The following is a 19816-nucleotide window of genomic DNA, read 5'->3' as shown; positions in this document are numbered from 1 at the left end:
CAACCTCTATGTAAGCAACACTGAGTACAACCAAACATAGCCAACCGCCACAACCTCTCCTGGTCATACAGGAAGTGTTTTAGTGCTGCCCTGTCTGGTTGGTTAGCCTGGTGGACGGAAGCGGTCAAATATAAACCAAATGTCTGAGATGAGCTGTTCCTTCCTGATTCTTTAAACAGCCTCTATGTGTGTCCCAAATGGTGTCCTATTCCCTAGTGTTCTGCCTTTAACCCTGTGGGTCCTGATCAAAAGTACTGCACTAACTAGGGAATAGGGTGCTATAGTACTGCACTAACTAGGGAATAGGGTGCTGTAGTAGCGCACTAACTAGGGAATAGGGTGCTGTAGTAGCACACTAACTAGGGAATAGGGTGCTATAGTACTGCACTAACTAGGGAATAGGGTGCTGTTGTAGCGCACTAACTAGGGAATAGGGTGCTATAGTACTGCCCTAACTAGGGAATAGGGCGCTGTAGTAGAGCATTAACTAGGGAATAGGGTGCTATAGTAGTGCACTAACTAAGGAATAGGGTGCTATAGTAGCGACTAAGTAGGGAATAGGGCACTATAGTACTGCACTAACTAGGGAATAGGGTGTTGTAGTAGTGTATTAACTAGGTGTGTGTGTTGTAGTGTGTGTAGTGTGTGTGTGTGTGTGTGTGTGTGTGTGTGTGTGTGTGTGTGTGTGTGTGTGTGTGTGTGTGTGTGTGTGTGTGTGTGTGTGTGTGTGTGTGAATGACATCATTCTGTAATAAAAAGACAGTTGGGTTGGAATGTTACTGTCTTCCCGTTCACACCTTGGACCGTTATCAGGCTTCCTGTCTGAACCAGCAGTCTTCCTTCAACACGCAGAGCACAGAGGGGTCTGGGGTTGTAGTCTGGAGTTGAGGTCTGGGGTTGAGGTCTGGGGTTGAGGTCTGGGTTTGAGGTCTGGAGTTGAGGTCTGGGGACTGGGTTTGAGGTCTGGGTTTGAGGTCTGGGGTTGAGGTCTGGGGTCTGGGTTTGAGGTCTGGGTTTGAGGTCTGGGGTTGAGGTCTGGGGTTGAGGTTGGGGTCTGGGGTTGAGGTTGGGGTCTGGGGTTGAGGTCTGGGTTTGAGGTCTGGGGTTGAGGTCTGGGGTTGTAGTCTGGAGTTGAGGTCTGGGGTTGAGGTCTGGGGTTGAGGTCTGGGTTTGAGGTCTGGGGTTGAGGTCTGGGGTCTGGGTTTTGAGGTCTGGGTTTGAGGTCTGGGGTTGAGGTCTGGGGTTGAGGTTGGGGTCTGGGGTTGAGGTTGGGGTCTGGGGTTGAGGTGTGGGGTTGAGGTCTGGGGTTGAGGTCTGGGGTTGGGGTCTGGGGTTGAGGTTGGGGTCTGGGGTTAAGGTTGAGGTGTGGGGTTGAGGTGTGGGGTTCAGGTCTGGGATTGAGGTTGGGTTCTGGGAATGAGGACTGGGGTTGAGGTTGGGGTCTGGGGTTGAGGTTGGGGTCTTGGGTTGAGTTTGGGGTCTGAGGTTGGGGTCTGTGGTTGAGGTCTGGGGTTTGGGGTTGAGGTCTGGGGTCTGGGGTCTGGGGTTGGGGTCTGGGGATGGGGTTGGGGTCTGGGGTTGAGGTTGAGGGTGGGGTCTGGGGTTGAGGTCTGGGGTTGAGGTCTGGGGTTGAGGTCTGGGGTTGAGGTTGGGGTCTGGGGTTGAGGTCTGGGGTTGAGGTTGGGGTCTGGGGTTGTGGTCTGGGGTTGAACCTGGGGTTGAGGTTGGGGTCTGGGGTTGTGGTCTGGGGTTGAGGTCTGGGGTTGAGGTTGGGGTCTGGGTTTGAGGTTGGGGTTTGGGTCTGGGGTTGAGGTTGAGGTTGGGGTCGGGGGTTGAGGTTGAGTTTGGGGTCTGGGGTCTGGGACTGAGGTTGGGGTCGGGGGTTGGAGTCTGGGGTCTGGGGTTGAGGTTGGGGTCTGGGGTTGAGGTTGGGGTCTGGGGTTGAGGGTTGAGGTTGGGGTCTGGGGTCTGGGGTCTGGGGTTGAGGTTGGGGTTGGGGTCTAGACAGAAGACTTCAGACAGAGAAGTCCAGACAGAACAGTCCAGACAGAACACTCCAGACAGAGAAGTCCAGACAGAACAGTCCAGACAGAACATTTCAGATAGAACAGTCCAGACAGAACAGTCCAGACAGAACATTTCAGATAGAACAGTCCAGACAGAACTCTTCAGACAGAGAAGTCCAGACAGAACTCTTCAGACAGAGAAGTCCAGACAGAACACTTCAGACAGAGAAGTCCAGACAGAACTCTTCAGACAGAGAAGTCCAGACAGAACACTTCAGACAGAGAAGTCCAGACAGAACTCTTCAGACAGAGAAGTCCAGACAGAACACTTCAGACAGAGAAGTCCAGACAGAACACTTCAGACAGAGAAGTCCAGACAGAACTCTTCAGACAGAGAAGTCCAGACAGAACACTTCAGACAGAGAAGTCCAGACAGAACTCTTCAGACAGAGAAGTCCAGACAGAACACTTCAGACAGAGAAGTCCAGACAGAACACTTCAGACAGAGAAGTCCAGACAGAACAGTCCAGACAGACACTTCAGACAGAGCACTCCAGACAAAACAGTCCAGACAGAACTCTTCAGACAGAGAAGTCCAGACAGAACAGTCCAGACAGAAATATTCAGACAGAGAAGTCCAGACAGATCTCTTCAGACAAAACAGTCCAGACAGAACACTCCAGACAGAACACTCTAGACAGAGAAGTTTACACAGAGAAGTCCAGACAGAACACTCCAGACAGAACTCTTCAGACAGAACTCTTCAGACAGAGAAGTCCTGTCTACAGTCACTAACAGATAAATCTGATTTTAATAGCTGGTACCTGCAGTCACTAACAGATCTATCTGATTCTAATAGCTGGAACCTCCAGTCACTAACATATCTATCTGATTCTAACAGCTGGAACCTCCATGTCAATAACATATATATCTGATTCTAATAGCTGGAACCTCCAGTCACTAACATATCTATCTGATTCTAATAGCTGGAACCTCCAGTCACTAAAAGATCTATCTGATTCTAATAGCTGGAACCTCCAGTCACTAACAGATCTATCTGATTCTAATAGCTGGAACCCTTCAGTCACTAGCAGATCTATCTGATTCTAATAGCTGGAACCCTTCAGTCACTAGCAGATCTATCTGATTCTAATAGCTGGAACCTCCAGTCACTAACAGATCTATCTGATTCTAACAGCTGGAACCTCCAGTCACTAACATATCTATCTGATTCTAACAGCTGGAACCTCCAGTCACTAATCTATCTGATTCTAATAGCTGGAACCTCCAGTCACTAACAGATCTATCTGATTCTAATAACTGGAACCTCCAGTCACTAACATATCTATCTGATTCTAATAGCTGGAACCTCCAGTCACTAAAATATCTATCTGATTCTAACAGCTGGAACCTCCAGTCACTAACATATCTATCTGATTCTAACAGCTGGAACCTCCAGTCACTAAAAGATCTATCTGATTCTAATAGCTGGAACCTCCAGTCACTAACATATCTATCTGATTCTAATAACTGGAACCTCCAGTCACTAAAAGATCTATCTGATTCTAATAGCTGGTACCTCCAGTCACTAACATATCTATCTGATTCTAATAACTGGAACCTCCAGTCACTAACAGATCTATCTGATTCTAACAGCTGGAACCCTTTAGTCACTAACAGATCTATCTGATTCTAATAGCTGGAACCTCCAGTCACTAACAGATCTATCTGATTCTAATAACTGGTAACATATCTATTGTCACCTGTAGATCCACATTCCAGAGTGATCCTGAGGACCAAGAGCTCCTTCGACCCTCTCAGCAGCTACATCAACGCCAACTACATTAGGGTAAGTTATGCACGCGTGCGCACACACACACACCACACACACAGATGCACACACACACACACACACACACACACACAACACACACACACTAACACACACAGATGCACACACACGCACACATGCGTCACTAACACACACACACACACACACACACACACACACAACACATCTATCTGACACACACACACACACACAGTCACACACACACACACAGATGCACACACACACACACGCACTCAACATATCTATCACTAACACACACACACACAGATGCACACACACACGCACACATGCGCTGGAACACACACACACACACACACACACACACACACACACACACACACATCTACACACACACACACACACACACACACACACACACACACACACACACACACACACACACACACATCAATGCCAATTACAGGGTAAGTTATCCACCAGGCATGTGAGCCCAGGGACTGTTCTGGGTTCCATTGTTTGTGAACACATTGAATTCTGAACCCAACCCAAAACAAGTGGATGTTGTGGTTGTAAAACAACAGTGTTCTCTTAGTTAGAGCCAAAATGGCACATGATCATGCTCTCATAATGAATAGGTAAAAACCATGTCCTGAAAGTTGTCTGTACAGGTATGCATAGTCAGATTATAACAGATTAAAGTTGTCTGTACAGGTATGCATAGCCAGATTATAACAGATTAAAGTTGTCTGTACAGGTATGCATAGCCAGATTATAACAGATTAAAGTTGTCTGTACAGGTATGCATAATCAGATTATAACACAGATTAAAGTTGTCTGTACAGGTATGCATAATCAGATTATAACACAGATTAAAGTTGTCTGTACAGGTATGCATAGCCAGATTATAACATATTAAAGTTGTCTGTACAGGTATGCATAGCCAGATTATAACAGATTAAAGTTGTCTGTACAGGTATGCATAGTCAGATTATAACAGATTAAAGTTGTCTGTACAGGTATGCATAGCCAGATTATAACACAGATTAAAGTTGGCTGTTCAGGTATGCATAGCCAGATTACAACACAGATTAAAGTTGGCTGTACAGGTATGCATAGCCAGATTACAACACAGATTAAAGTTGGCTGTACAGGTATGCATAGTCAGATTATAACAGAGATTAAAGTTGGCTGTACAGGTATGCATAGTCAGATTATAACAGAGATTAAAGTTGGCTGTACAGGTATGCATAGTCAGATTACAGTTGGCTGTACAGGTATGCATAGTCATATTATAACAGATTAAAGTTGGCTGTACAGGTATGTATAGTCAGATTATAACAGATTAAAGTTGTCTGTACAGGTATGCATAGCCAGATTATAACAGATTAAAGTTGTCTGTACAGGTATGCATAGCCAGATTATAACAGATTAAAGTTGTCTGTACAGGTATGCATAGCCAGATTATAACAGATTAAAGTTGTCTGTACAGGTATGCATAATCAGATTATAACAGATTAAAGTTGTCTGTACAGGTATGCATAGCCAGATTATAACAGATTAAAGTTGTCTGTACAGGTATGCATAGCCAGATTATAACAGATTAAAGTTGTCTGTACAGGTATGCATAATCAGATTATAACACAGATTAAAGTTGTCTGTACAGGTATGCATAATCAGATTATAACACAGATTAAAGTTGTCTGTACAGGTATGCATAATCAGATTATAACACAGATTAAAGTTGTCTGTACAGGTATGCATAATCAGATTATAACACAGATTAAAGTTGTCTGTACAGGTATGCATAGCCAGATTATAACAGATTAAAGTTGTCTGTACAGGTATGCATAATCAGATTATAACACAGATTAAAGTTGTCTGTACAGGTATGCATAATCAGATTATAACACAGATTAAAGTTGTCTGTACAGGTATGCATAATCAGATTATAACACAGATTAAAGTTGTCTGTACAGGTATGCATAGCCAGATTATAACATATTAAAGTTGTCTGTACAGGTATGCATAATCAGATTATAACACAGATTAAAGTTGTCTGTACAGGTATGCATAATCAGATTATAACACAGATTAAAGTTGTCTGTACAGGTATGCATAGCCAGATTATAACAGATTAAAGTTGTCTGTACAGGTATGCATAGCCAGATTATAACATATTAAAGTTGTCTGTACAGGTATGCATAATCAGATTATAACACAGATTAAAGTTGTCTGTACAGGTATGCATAGCCAGATTATAACATATTAAAGTTGTCTGTACAGGTATGCATAATCAGATTATAACACAGATTAAAGTTGTCTGTACAGGTATGCATAATCAGATTATAACACAGATTAAAGTTGTCTGTACAGGTATGCATAATCAGATTATAACACAGATTAAAGTTGTCTGTACAGGTATGCATAGCCAGATTATAACAGATTAAAGTTGTCTGTACAGGTATGCATAATCAGATTATAACACAGATTAAAGTTGTCTGTACAGGTATGCATAATCAGATTATAACACAGATTAAAGTTGTCTGTACAGGTATGCATAATCAGATTATAACACAGATTAAAGTTGTCTGTACAGGTATGCATAGCCAGATTATAACATATTAAAGTTGTCTGTACAGGTATGCATAGCCAGATTATAACAGATTAAAGTTGTCTGTACAGGTATGCATAGTCAGATTATAACAGATTAAAGTTGTCTGTACAGGTATGCATAGCCAGATTATAACACAGATTAAAGTTGGCTGTTCAGGTATGCATAGCCAGATTACAACACAGATTAAGGTTGGCTGTACAGGTATGCATAGTCAGATTATAACAGAGATTAAAGTTGGCTGTACAGGTATGCATAGTCAGATTATAACAGAGATTAAAGTTGGCTGTACAGGTATGCATAGTCAGATTACAGTTGGCTGTACAGGTATGCATAGTCAGATTATAACAGAGATTAAAGTTGGCTGTACAGGTATGCATAGTCAGATTATAACAGAGATTAAAGTTGGCTGTACAGGTATGCATAGTCAGATTACAGTTGGCTGTACAGGTATGCATAGTCATATTATAACAGATTAAAGTTGGCTGTACAGGTATGCATATTATAACGGATTAGAGATTAGAACGGAACTCATGAAACATAGTCACATTTTTTTCATTCTATCACCCTGGATTCTAACTGGTCAGTTTTATCTTAGTTCATGCCTTCATATTTCATATTATATTATGCAGTCATATCCCAGTGTTGTTCAACTGAGTGGTGTGATATAAGACTTGTTCCCTTTTAAAACAAACAAACAACTTCAGATTCTCCTTATCAGGTTTCTCCATCTTGGGAAAGAAAAGCGTAGCAGTGAGTTCAGGGGAGCGAGGACATTGTTTCTGTTGTTTCCATGTAAGTCTATGGAGGGAACAGAAGGAGAGAGAGGGCAGGCCGGAGGAACGAGTGAACTCACTCTCTAATGGCCCGTTGGGCTGCAGATACAATAGGGTCACTTCCCCTGTAGTCACTGCAGGAAGCTCAACTACTAGCATGACTTCAAAATGGCACCCTATTCCCTATTTAGTGCAATACATTCTGGTCAAAAGTAGTGCACTATATAGGGTATAGGGTGCCATATGGGACATAACACTCTCATTTTCTCTTTCACACCATAGAGGCTATTCAGACCTGCTGTGGTTTATCTCTCTCTCTCTCTGGACAGTAGCTAACACCATAGAGGATAATCAGACCTGCTGTGGTTAGTAGCTAACACCATAGAGGATAGTCAGACCTGCTGTGGTTAGTAGCTAACACCATAGAGGATAATCAGACCTGCTGTGGTTAGTAGCTAACACCATAGAAGATAATCAGACCTGCTGTGGTTTATCTCTCTCTGGACAGTAGCTAACACCATAGAGGATAATCAGACCTGCTGTGGTTTATCTCTCTCTGGACAGTAGCTAACACCATAGAGGATAATCAGACCTGCTGTGGTTTATCTCTCTCTCTCTGGACAGTAGCTAACACCATAGAGGATAATCAGACCTGCTGTGGTTTATCTCTCTCTCTCTCTGGACAGTAGCTAACACCATAGAGGATAATCATACCTGCTGTGGTTAGTAGCTAACACCATAGAGCACATATGTCAGAGTCAAGGCCCGCGGGCCACATCCGGCCCGCGAGAAGGTTTTTTACGGCCCCTGGGATGATCTTGATTTATTATTAGAACCGGCCCGCAGACCGCAGCAAGCCGGCAGCCCGCAGATCTTTTACACGCACCAATACTACATTTCCCACAATGCAACGGTGACGCACCGAGCAGTAGGCTGCTTCATTTCAATATTTATTGGCACAGCAGTCGTCAGCATCACAGTAAAATTAACTTTCAGATACCCATCAAAAATGGCAAAACGGAAGGTGGACACTGAGAACCGGGGTTTCAAACAAGGTGGGAGTCGGAGTATATGTTCACGGAGGTAGCTGGAAAACCTGTGTGTCTTCTGTGTGGAGAAAGTGTGGCGGTACTGAAAGAGTATAATCTGAGACGACATTATGAAACGAAACACGCGGACAAAAACAAGAATATGGACATGGAACAAAGGCTACAAAAGGCAGAGGAATTAAAACGAGGCCTCAAATCTCGACAGGCTCTGTTCAAAAAAGCCAAATCACAAGGCCAGGCTGCTGTCAAGGCCAGTTTTATTTTGGCAGAAGAGATCGCTAAATCAGCCCGGCCATTTACGGAGGGGATTTCATCAAAAACTGCATGATTAAAGTTTGTGACGAAGTTTGCCCAGAAAAAAGGCAACTCTTTTTAAATGTGAGTCTGAGCAGAAACACCATTGCCGAGAGAGTAGACCAGTTGTCCATCAATCTAAAAGAGCAGCTTGTGAAAAAGGGAAAAGATTTCATTGCATATTCCTTGGCTGTGGATGAGAGCACCGACATTTCTGACATTGCCCAGTTGTCAATTTTCATCCGCGGAGTGGACTGCAGCCTAAGCGTGACAGAGGAGTTTTTGGCTTTACGTCCTATGCATGGCACAACTACGGGGCATGATTTGTATGAAGAGGTGTCAAGATGTGTAAATGAGATGGAGCTGCCTTGGGAAAAACTCGTGGGTTTGACAACCGACGGAGCACCTGCGATGTGTGGACACAGGAGCGGACTGGTGGCGAAGATACGGGAAAAGATGCAAGAGGAAAACGCGACAGGTGAGCTGACAGCTTATCATTGTATCATACACCAGGAAGCGTTGTGCGGTAAAGCCTTGAAAATGGAGCATGTAATGAGCATCATCACGCGCACAGTTAACTTTATCAGAGCCAAAGGTTTGAATCACCGCCAGTTCAAGGCATTTCTGACGGAGTTAGAAACGGAGCATGGTGATTTGCCTTATCACACAGAGGTGCGATGGCTAAGCCAGGGAAAGGTGCTTCAAAGATGTTTCGAGCTTCGTGAGGAGATTTGTCTGTTCTTGGACAGCAAAGGGAAAGACACAACACAACTCCGAGACGAAATGTTTCTGTGTGAAATGGCTTTTCTGTGTGACATTACGAGTCATCTGAATGCAATGAACTTGCAGCTGCAGGGTCGGGATCATGTCATCTCTGATATGTACAGTACAGTGAAGGCATTTAAAACCAAACTGACTCTGTGGGAGACGCAGATGCGGAAAGAAAATTTGAGCCACTTTCCCAGCTGCCAGACCATGAAAGAGAAGCTCTCTACCAGTGCGTTCCCGAGCGCACAGTTGGCTGATAAAATAGGTATGCTTGCCGCTGACTTTCGACGCCGATTTGCTGACTTTGAAGCACAAAAAAGCAGGTTGGAACTGCTCGGTAACCCATTTGCTGTTGACGTGGAAAGCTCACCACCAAACCTCCAAATGGAGTTGATTGACCTCCAATGCAATGATGCACTGAGGGCAAAATATGCGGCAGTGGGTGCTGCGGAGTTCGCCCGTTTCCTCCCGACACAATGCCCCAGCTGCGCATCCAGGCTGCTCAAACGTTGTCTATGTTTGGCAGCACATACCTGTGTGAACAACTTTTTCTTTGATGAACCTGAACAAAACATCACACAGAAGTCGACTTACTGCTGAACACCTCCACTCAATTCTGAGGATTTCCTCAGCTCAGAGCCTTACCCCGAACATTGATGAACTTGTGGAAAAGATGGGACACCACCAAGTATCACCCTCAACCTCAAACAAGTGAACATTACTGTGCAATCACATATTTAGAGTTTTTACTCAGTTCAAGTTTAAAAGTTCAAGTTTAATATTTGTTTTCACTGCATGTTACTTCTCCTTAAACAAAGTGTTGTTTTTGATTAATAGATTTTTGCACTTTATTTTATTGTATTTCAATCCAATTATATTTTAAAAATATTTCAGTTGAGTGGATGATAGAAAATTGCTATTATTGTTTTTTCTTTGAAGTAAATTTAGCCCACTTTTGCTAAAATAGAAAATATAGGCTACTGATGGTGCCTTGAATACCGGTTTCTTTCATTTAATGTTCATGTTATGGGGATTTTTATATAAAGGAAATTTGTCTTTTGTGTCTGTTGAAAATTAAAGATTACTGACAGAGCCATAAGAAAATATTGCTTTATTTATCTGATCATATTGGAATATATTTGTTAGGTTTTCAGTAGGTTCAATTAGGTTCACTAGACTATATGCGTCATTTAAAATTTTTTCAATGAACATTCGAACAGTCCGGCCCTCGGCTTGTAGCTAAATTTTTTATTTGGCCCTCCGTCCATTTGACTTTGACACCCCTGCCATAGAGGATAGTCAGACCTGCTGTGGTTAGTAGCTAACACCATAGAGGATAATCAGACCTGCTGTGGTTTATCTCTCTCTGGACAGTAGCTAACACCATAGAGGATAATCAGACCTGCTGTGGTTTATCTCTCTCTCTCTGGACAGTAGCTAACACCATAGAGGATAGTCAGACCTGCTGTGGGTTAGTGAGACCAAATGAATGGGTTAGTGACTCTGCTGTCTAAACAACCTGTCCATTCATCATGCCTTAACAAATCCCCGGTCTAGTGACAGTTTACAAAAACTCTTTTGGTCCAGTCAAGAATTCCTGTGTACCAATTTGCTAATAGTCTTCCCTCCCTCCCTCCCTCCCTCCCTCCCTCCCTCCCTCCCTCCCTCCCTCCCTCCCTCCCTCCCTCCCTCCCTCCCTCCCTCCCTCCCTCCCTCCCTCCCTCCCTCCCTCCCTCCCTCCCTCCCTCCCTCTGACCTCTGCAGGGTTACCTAGGCGATGAGAAGGCCTACATCGCCACCCAGGGTCCCATGATCAACACAGTGAATGATTTCTGGCAGATGGCCTGGCAGGAAGACTGTCCTGTCATCATCATGATCACCAAGCTCAGGGAAAAGAACGAGGTACGGGTGCACTCATTTACACACACACACACACACACACACACACACACACACACACACACACTAGGGTTGAATAGCGGGTCCCGGGTTACAGAGATTTATCGCCCGAACCCACTCTCTTTTCCCCGGGAAAAATAACAGTGAAAAAAATGTCAATAATAATAAATAATTTACTAATGACGTGACGTGAAATGGAACTGTTAAATGATAGGTGATGTTGAAATCTGGTTTCTCTACGGTCCTTCTCTCTGCTCTCTGCATGATCAATCATCAACGCTCACGGTGCGGGTAGACAGCACCTGTCAGCATGGAGCGCAGTAGGACTGCATTTCCTGCAGCACAGTCTATGCTACACTAATATAAGGACTGAATGTGCGACTGAATGTACAAATCTCCCCCTGTAAAAGATGATTCCAAATAGACAATGCTGTTGTAGATTGATATTTAGCCCTGTATATAGATGTCCTAAGTGGACAGATGTCCTAGCTACTGTTCATGACAGCTGAGACAGAGCTGTTGTAGATTGATATTTAGCCCTGTATATAGATGTCCTAGCTGGACAGATGTCCTAGCTACTGATCATGACAGCTGAGACAGAGCTGTTGTAGATTGATATTTAGTCCTGTATATATATGTCCTAGCTGGACAGATGTCCTAGCTACTGTTCATGACAGCTGAGACAGAGCTGTTTCCAGTCAGCTAAACTGTTCATGACAGCTGAGACAGAGCTGCTTCCAGACAGCTAAACTGTTCATGACAGCTGAGACAGAGCTGTTTCCAGACAGCTAAACTGTTCATGACAGCTGAGACAGAGCTGTTTCCAGACAGCTAAACTGTTTCCAGACAGCTAAACTGTTTCCAGACAGCTAAACTGTTCATGACAGCTGAGACAGAGCTGTTTCCAGACAGCTAAACTGTTTCCAGACAGCTAAACTGTTCATGACAGCTGAGATAGAGCTGTTTCCAGACAGCTAAAACTGTTCATGACAGCTGAGACTGAGCTGTTCCCAGACAGCTAAACTGTTCATGACAGCTGAGACAGAGCTGTTTCCAGACAGCTAAACTGTTTCCAGACAGCTAAACTGTTTCCAGACAGCTAAACTGTTCATGACAGCTGAGACAGAGCTGTTTCCAGACAGCTAAACGGTTCATGACAGCTGAGATAGAGCTGTTTCCAGACAGCTAAAACTGTTCATGACAGCTGAGACAGAGCTGTTTCCAGTCAGCTAAACTGTTCATGACAGCTGAGACAGAGCTGTTTCCAGACAGCTAAACTGTTCATGACAGCTGAGACAGAGCTGTTTCCAGACAGCTAAACTGTTTCCAGACAGCTAAACTGTTTCCAGACAGCTAAACTGTTTCCAGACAGCTAAACTGTTCATGACAGCTGAGACAGAGCTGTTTCCAGACAGCTAAACTGTTTCCAGACAGCTAAACTGTTCATGACAGCTGAGATAGAGCTGTTTCCAGACAGCTAAAACTGTTCATGACAGCTGAGACTGAGCTGTTCCCAGACAGCTAAACTGTTCATGACAGCTGAGACAGAGCTGTTTCCAGACAGCTAAACTGTTTCCAGACAGCTAAACTGTTTCCAGACAGCTAAACTGTTCATGACAGCTGAGACAGAGCTGTTTCCAGACAGCTAAACTGTTTCCAGACAGCTAAACTGTTTCCAGACAGCTAAACTGTTTCCAGACAGCTAAACTGTTCATGACAGCTGAGACAGAGCTGTTTCCAGTCAGCTAAACTGTTCATGACAGCTGAGACAGAGCTGTTTCCAGACAGCTAAAACTGTTCATGACAGCTGAGACAGAGCTGTTTCCAGTCAGCTAAACTGTTCATGACAGCTGAGACAGAGCTGTTTCCAGTCAGCTAAACTGTTCATGACAGCTGAGACAGAGCTGTTTCCAGACAGCTAAACTGTTTCCAGACAGCTAAACTGTTTCCAGACAGCTAAACTGTTTCCAGACAGCTAAACTGTTCATGACAGCTGAGACAGAGCTGTTTCCAGACAGCTAAACTGTTTCCAGACAGCTAAACTGTTCATGACAGCTGAGATAGAGCTGTTTCCAGACAGCTAAACTGTTTCCAGACAGCTAAACTGTTTCCAGACAGCTAAACTGTTTCCAGACAGCTAAACTGTTTCCAGACAGCTAAACTGTTTCCAGACAGCTAAACTGTTCATGACAGCTGAGACAGAGCTGTTTCCAGACAGCTAAAACTGTTCATGACAGCTGAGACAGAGTTGTTCCCAGTCAGCTAAACTTCATAAAATGTCTGTAACGTATGTCTCATCAGTCTCATCAGTCTCTTCATCAGTCTCATCATCAGTGTCATCAGTCTTGATTTGTCATGCTGATCAAAGCTCTAATCAAATTAAATTTAAAGCATATTTATATGGTTTATATGCTTTAGAATGACATTTCTGGTTTTGGCGGGAAATATAGTTTTTTTTTCTCCGGGAGAAAAGTGATTTATTCTCGGGATGGAACATTGTTTTTCAGTACTCGGGAAAATATTCAACCCTAACACACACACACACACACACACACACACACACACACACACACACACACACACACACACACACACACACACACACACACACACACACACACACACACACACACACACACACACACACACACACACACACGAACCCATAGGTATAAACAAATATGTACGTGATTCTACACATGTAAATGACATAATCACTGGAACAACAGTGATTGGTGATACGATAACATGTGTAATGATTAATGTTGTCTGTTCCAGAAATGTGTTCTGTACTGGCCAGAGAGGCGTGGTATCTATGGCAAGGTGGAGGTGCTCATTAACAACGTGACAGAGTGTGACAACTACACCTGTCGGACCCTCAACCTGAAGGTACTTTTCACTTAGGGATGGAACCCATTGACCGTACTGGGTCGCTGTGGGTTTCTATCTATTTACTATACACTTAATGAACTCTCCATTGGAAATCTACACTTTTAAAAGTAACTGTCCAGTGTTTACAGATTTCTATGAAATATGACCTATAATCAATGACAATGTGAGTGAAATAGTTTTCTTTCGTCGTACCCCAACAACAGAATGGTGTGGTCGTACCCCAACAACAGAATGGTGTGGTCGTACACCAACAACAGAATGGTGTGGTCGTACCCCAACAACAGAATGGTGTGGTCGTACCCCAACAACAGAATGGTGTGGTCGTACCCCAACAACAGAATGGTGTGGTCGTACCCCAACAACAGAATGGTGTGGTCGTACCCCAACAACAGAATGGTGTGAGCGTACCCCAACAACAGAATGGTGTGGTCGTGTTTTGTTGACTCCTACCCAAATAATGTTGACTCATCCTATAGGCCCTACTCGTATTTGTGACCGAAGTATAATTTGGAGAAAATAAAACACTTCAAAAATCCCCACCTGAAACATTTATTTCAAACAGACCGTTTCCAAAATGCTTGCTATTTTCTCAGAGCATGATGTCATCCTCCTGAGGAGGATGAACTGACCAATCAGCGATCTACTTGCATTAATATTGTTTATGACCGGTATACGCCCAAACCATTCTGTTGTTGGGGTACGACCACACCATTCTGTTGTTGGGGTACGACCACACCATTCTGTTGTTGGGGTACGCTCACACCATTCTGTTGTTGGGGTACGACCACACCATTCTGTTGTTGGGGTACGCTCACACCATTCTGTTGTTGGGGTACGACCACACCATTCTGTTGTTGGGGTACGCTCACACCATTCTGTTGTTGGGGTACGCTCACACCATTCTGTTGTTGGGGTATGACCACACCATTCTGTTGTTGGGGTACGCCCACACCATTCTGTTGTTGGGGTACGCTCACACCATTCTGTTGTTGGGGTACGCTCACACCATTCTGTTGTTGGGGTACGCTCACACCATTCTGTTGTTGGGGTACGACCACACCATTCTGTTGTTGGGGTACGACCACACCATTCTGTTGTTGGGGTACGACCACACCATTCTGTTGTTGGGGTACGCCCACACCATTCTGTTGTTGGGGTACGACCACACCATTCTGTTGTTGGGGTACGACCACACCATTCTGTTGTTGGGGTACGCTCACACCATTCTGTTGTTGGGGTACGACCACACCATTCTGTTGTTGGGGTACGACGAAAGAAAACTATTTCACTCACATTGTCATTGATTATAGGTCATATTTCATAGAAATCTGTAAACACTGGACAGTTACTTTAAACTAGACTGAAACCACAATCTTGATCTTACTCAAACTCTGTTTGTCTTTGTCTCTTTCACAGCAAGGGGCCCAGAGTCGTGTGGTGAAGCACTACTGGTACACATCGTGGCCGGACCATAAGACCCCAGACAGCGCCCAGCCCCTGCTCCAGCTGATGAGAGACGTGGAGGAGGACAGGACGGGCTCCCCATCGCAGGGACCCGTCATCGTACACTGCAGCGCAGGGATTGGACGAACGGGCTGCTTCATCGCCACAACGATAGGCTGTCGTCAGTTGGAGATGGAGGGAGTGGTGGATGTGCTGGGGATTGTGTGTCAGCTCAGAGCGGACAGGTGAGTTACCTACACCTGGTGTATTAGACCGTATGTGGAATAGGTCCAATGTAGTACAATATGTTTACAGCAGACAGGTGAGTTACACAGGCAGGCAGGCAGGGCAGGGCAGGCAGGCAGGGCAGGGCAGGGCAGGGCAGGGCAGGGCAGGGCAGGGCAGGGCAGGGCAGGGCAGGGCAGGGCAGGGCAGGCACAAATATTATTGGTCACATACACGTGTTCAGCAGATGTTATTGGTCACATGCACGTGTTCAGCAGATGTTATTGGTCACATGCACGTGTTCAGCAGATGTTATTGGTCACATACACATGGTTACCAGATGTTATTGGTCACATACACGTGTTCAGCAGATGTTATTGGTCACATACACATGGTTATCAGATGTTAATGCGAGTGTAGGGAAATGCTTGTGCTTCTGGTTCCGACAATGCAGTGGTATCTAACATGTAATCTAACAATTCCCCAACAACTACCTCATACACACATATCTAAAGGGGTGAATGAGAATATGTACATATAAATATATGGATGAGTGATGGCTGAGTGGCATAGAGGCAAGGTGCAGTAGATGGTATAACGTACAGTACAGATATGATGTGAGTAATGTAAGGTGGTATAATGTACAGTACAGATATGATGTGAGTAATGTAAGATGGTATAATGTACAGTACAGACATGATGTGAGTAATGTAAGATGGTATAATGTACAGTACAGACATGATGTGAGTAATGTAAGGTGGTATAATGTACAGTACAGACATGATGTGAGTAATGTAAGGTGGTATAATGTACAGTACAGACATGATGTGAGTAATCATGGCAGCAACTATCAATCAAGCATGGTCGGCACTTTCAAAAATGGTGAGGGGTCTTTCTTTTTTCCTATGAGTCTGTAGAACACAAATGCAAATGCACACCCTGCTATACGAACACATTCAGCTATATACTGAACAAAAAAATAAATGCAAAGTGTTGGTCCCATGTTTCATGAGCTGAAAATAGATGGTAACTTTACAAGTAAAGTTGGTGGGGCTAGCTAAAACTCTTTAAACGTTTGTATTAGGGAAAGACATGTAAAAAAAAAATTTTTTAATTTCCATCGAAAGTCAGTAGATTTGGTCAGTAGTTATGTGGTTCAGTAGTAGTAGTCAGTAGTTATGTGGTTCAGTACTAGTGGTCAGTAGTTATGTGGTTCAGTAGTCCCGCTCAGCCCAGTCAAAACTGTTCGCTGCTCTGGCCCCCCAATGGTGGAACAAACTCCCTCACGACGCCAGGACAGCGGAGTCAATCACCACCTTCCGGAGACACCTGAAACCCCACCTCTTCAAGGAATACCTAGGATAGGATAAGTAATCCTTCTCACCCCCCTTAAATGATTTAGATGCACTATTGTAAAGTGGCTGTTCCACTGGATGTCAGAAGGTGAAGTCACCAATTTCTAAGTCGCTCTGGATAAGAGCGTCTGCTAAATGACTTAAATGTAAATGTAATGTAAATGTAATGTAAGGTGGTATAATGTACAGTACAGACATGATATCAGTAATGTAAGATGGTATAATGTACAGTACAGACATGATGTGAGTAATGTAAGATGGTATAATGTACAGTACAGACATGATGTGAGTAATGTAAGGTGGTATAATGTACAGTACAGACATGATGTGAGTCACGTAGTCTCGCTGTGTTTGTTCTGTCATATTATCCACGTAGAGACTCACTGTGTTTGTTCTGTCAGATTATCCACGTAGAGTCTCGCTGTGTTTGTTCTGTCATATTATCCACGTAGAGAGTCACTGTGTTTGTTCTGTCAGATTATCCACATAGAGTCTCGCTGTGTTTGCACTATTGTAAAGTGGCTGTTCCACTGGATGTCATAAGGTGAATTCACCAATTTGTAAGTCGCTCTGGATAAGAGCGTCTGCCAAATGACTTAAATGTAAATGTAAATGTAATGTAAGATGGTATAATGTACAGTACAGACATGATGTGAGTAATGTAAGATGGTATAATGTACAGTACAGACATGATATGAGTAATGTAAGGTGATATAATGTACAGTACAGACATGATGTGAGTAATGTAAGGTGGTATAATGTACAGTACAGACATGATGTGAGTAATGTAAGATGGTATAATGTACAGTACAGACATGATGTGAGTAATGTAAGATATGTAAACATATTATTAAAGTGGCATTATTTAAAGTGACTAGTGATCCATTTATTAAAGTGTCTAATGATTTGAGTCAGTGTGTTGGCAGCAGCCTCTCTGTGTTAATGATTGCTGTTTAACAGTCTGATGGCCTTGAGATAGAAGCTGTTTTTCAGTCTCTCGGTCCCAGCTTTGATGCACCTGTACTGACCTCGGCTGCTGGATGATAGCGGGGTGAACAGGCAGTGGCTCAGGTGGTTGTTGTCCTTGATGATCTTTATGGCCTTCCTGTGACATCGGGTGCTGTAGGTGTCCTGGAGGGCAAGTAGTTTGCCCCCGGTGATGCGTTGTGCAGACCTCACTACCCTCTGGAGAGCCTTACAGTTGTGGGCGGAGCAGTTGCCATACCAGGCGGTGATACAGCCCGCCAGGATGCTTTCAATTGTGCATCTGTAGAATTTTGTGAGGGTTTTCAGTGACAACCTAAATTTCTTCAGCCTCCTGAGGTTGAAGAGGAGCTGTTTCGCGGGTGGACCATTTCAGTTTGTCTGTGATGTGTATGCCCAGGAACTTAAAACTTTCCACCTTCTCCACTACTGTCCCGTCAATGTGGATAGGGAGGGGGGGGGGGCTCACTCTGCTGTTTCCCGAAATCCACCATCATCTCCTTTGTTTTGTTGACGTTGAGTGAGAGGTTGTTTTCCTGACACCACGCTCCGAGTGCCCTCACCTCCTCCCTGTAGGCCATCTCGTTGTTGTTGGTAAACAAGCCTACTACTGCTGTGTCGTATGCAAACCTGATGATTGACTTGGAGGCGTGCGTGGCCACGCAGTCATGGGTGAACAGGGAGTACAGGAGGGGACTGAGCATGCACCCTTGTGGGGCCCCAGTGTTGAGGATCAGCGAAGTTGTTTCCTGCCTTCACTACCTGGGGGTGGCCGTCAGAAAGTCCAGGACCCAATTGCACAGCATAGGGTCAAGACCCAGGGTCTCAAGCTTCATGATGAGTTTGGAGGGTACTATGGTATTCCTCATGTCCAGATGGGATAGGGCAGTGTGCAGTGTGATGGTGAATGCATGAAGTGGGTCTATTGTGTCAGGTAGGGTGGGGGTGATGTGATCCTTGACTAGTCTCTCAAAGTACTTCATCATGACAGAAGTGAGTGTTATGGTGCGATGGTAATTTAGTTCAGTTATCTTTGCCTTCTTTTGTACAGGAACAATGGTTGAAAATCTTGAAGCATGTGGGGACAGCAGACTGGGATAGGGAGCGATTGAATATGACCGTAAACACACTAGCCAGCTGGTCTGCTCATGCTCTGAGGACGCGGCTAGGGATGCCATCTGGGCCAGCTGCCTTGCGAGGGTTAACACGTTTAAGTGTCTTACTCACGTCGGCCACAGAGAAGGAGAGGGGGGGTCCGCAATCCTTGGTCAGTGTACAGTGCACTGTATTATCCTCAAAGTGGAAAAAGAAGATGTTTAGTTTGTCTGGAAGCAAGACGTCGGTGTCCGTGACGGATGTGGCTAGGTTAGGACAGACAGACAGTCAGGTTGGATGTGGCTGGGTTAGGACAGACAGACAGACAGACAGACAGACAGACAGACAGACAGACAGACAGGATGGATGTGGCTGGGTGAGGACAGACAGACAGACAGTCAGGATGGATGTGGCTGGGTGAGGACAGACAGACAGACAGTCAGGATGGATGTGGCTGGGTGAGGACAGACAGACAGACAGTCAGGATGGATGTGGCTGGGTGAGGACAGACAGACAGTCAGGTTGGATGTGGCTGGGTTAAGACAGACAGACAGACAGACAGACAGGACGGATGTGGCTGTGTTAGGACAGACAGACAGTCAGGTT

At 44.4% G+C, this 19816-nt stretch overlaps 1 protein-coding gene across 2 annotated transcripts in view; it reads left to right on the top strand.

Annotated features, from left to right (window-relative positions):
- LOC135515576 (receptor-type tyrosine-protein phosphatase R-like) overlaps window positions 1–19816 on the top strand; it is a 58683-nt gene that overhangs the window by 30823 nt on the left and 8044 nt on the right. For both annotated transcript variants that reach the window (XM_064939197.1, XM_064939199.1), the window contains 4 exons: window positions 3776–3855; window positions 11082–11219; window positions 13995–14105; window positions 15525–15796. In XM_064939197.1, coding sequence (XP_064795269.1) covers window positions 3776–3855; window positions 11082–11219; window positions 13995–14105; window positions 15525–15796 — 601 coding nt within the window. The remainder of the gene's footprint in view (window positions 1–3775; window positions 3856–11081; window positions 11220–13994; window positions 14106–15524; window positions 15797–19816) is intronic.

Source organism: Oncorhynchus masou, chromosome 27, assembly GCF_036934945.1.
Source record: "Oncorhynchus masou masou isolate Uvic2021 chromosome 27, UVic_Omas_1.1, whole genome shotgun sequence".
NCBI lineage: Eukaryota > Metazoa > Chordata > Actinopteri > Salmoniformes > Salmonidae > Oncorhynchus > Oncorhynchus masou.
Note: the sequence above shows the minus strand (reverse complement) of the source record. Positions and strands in the feature narration are given on the sequence as shown.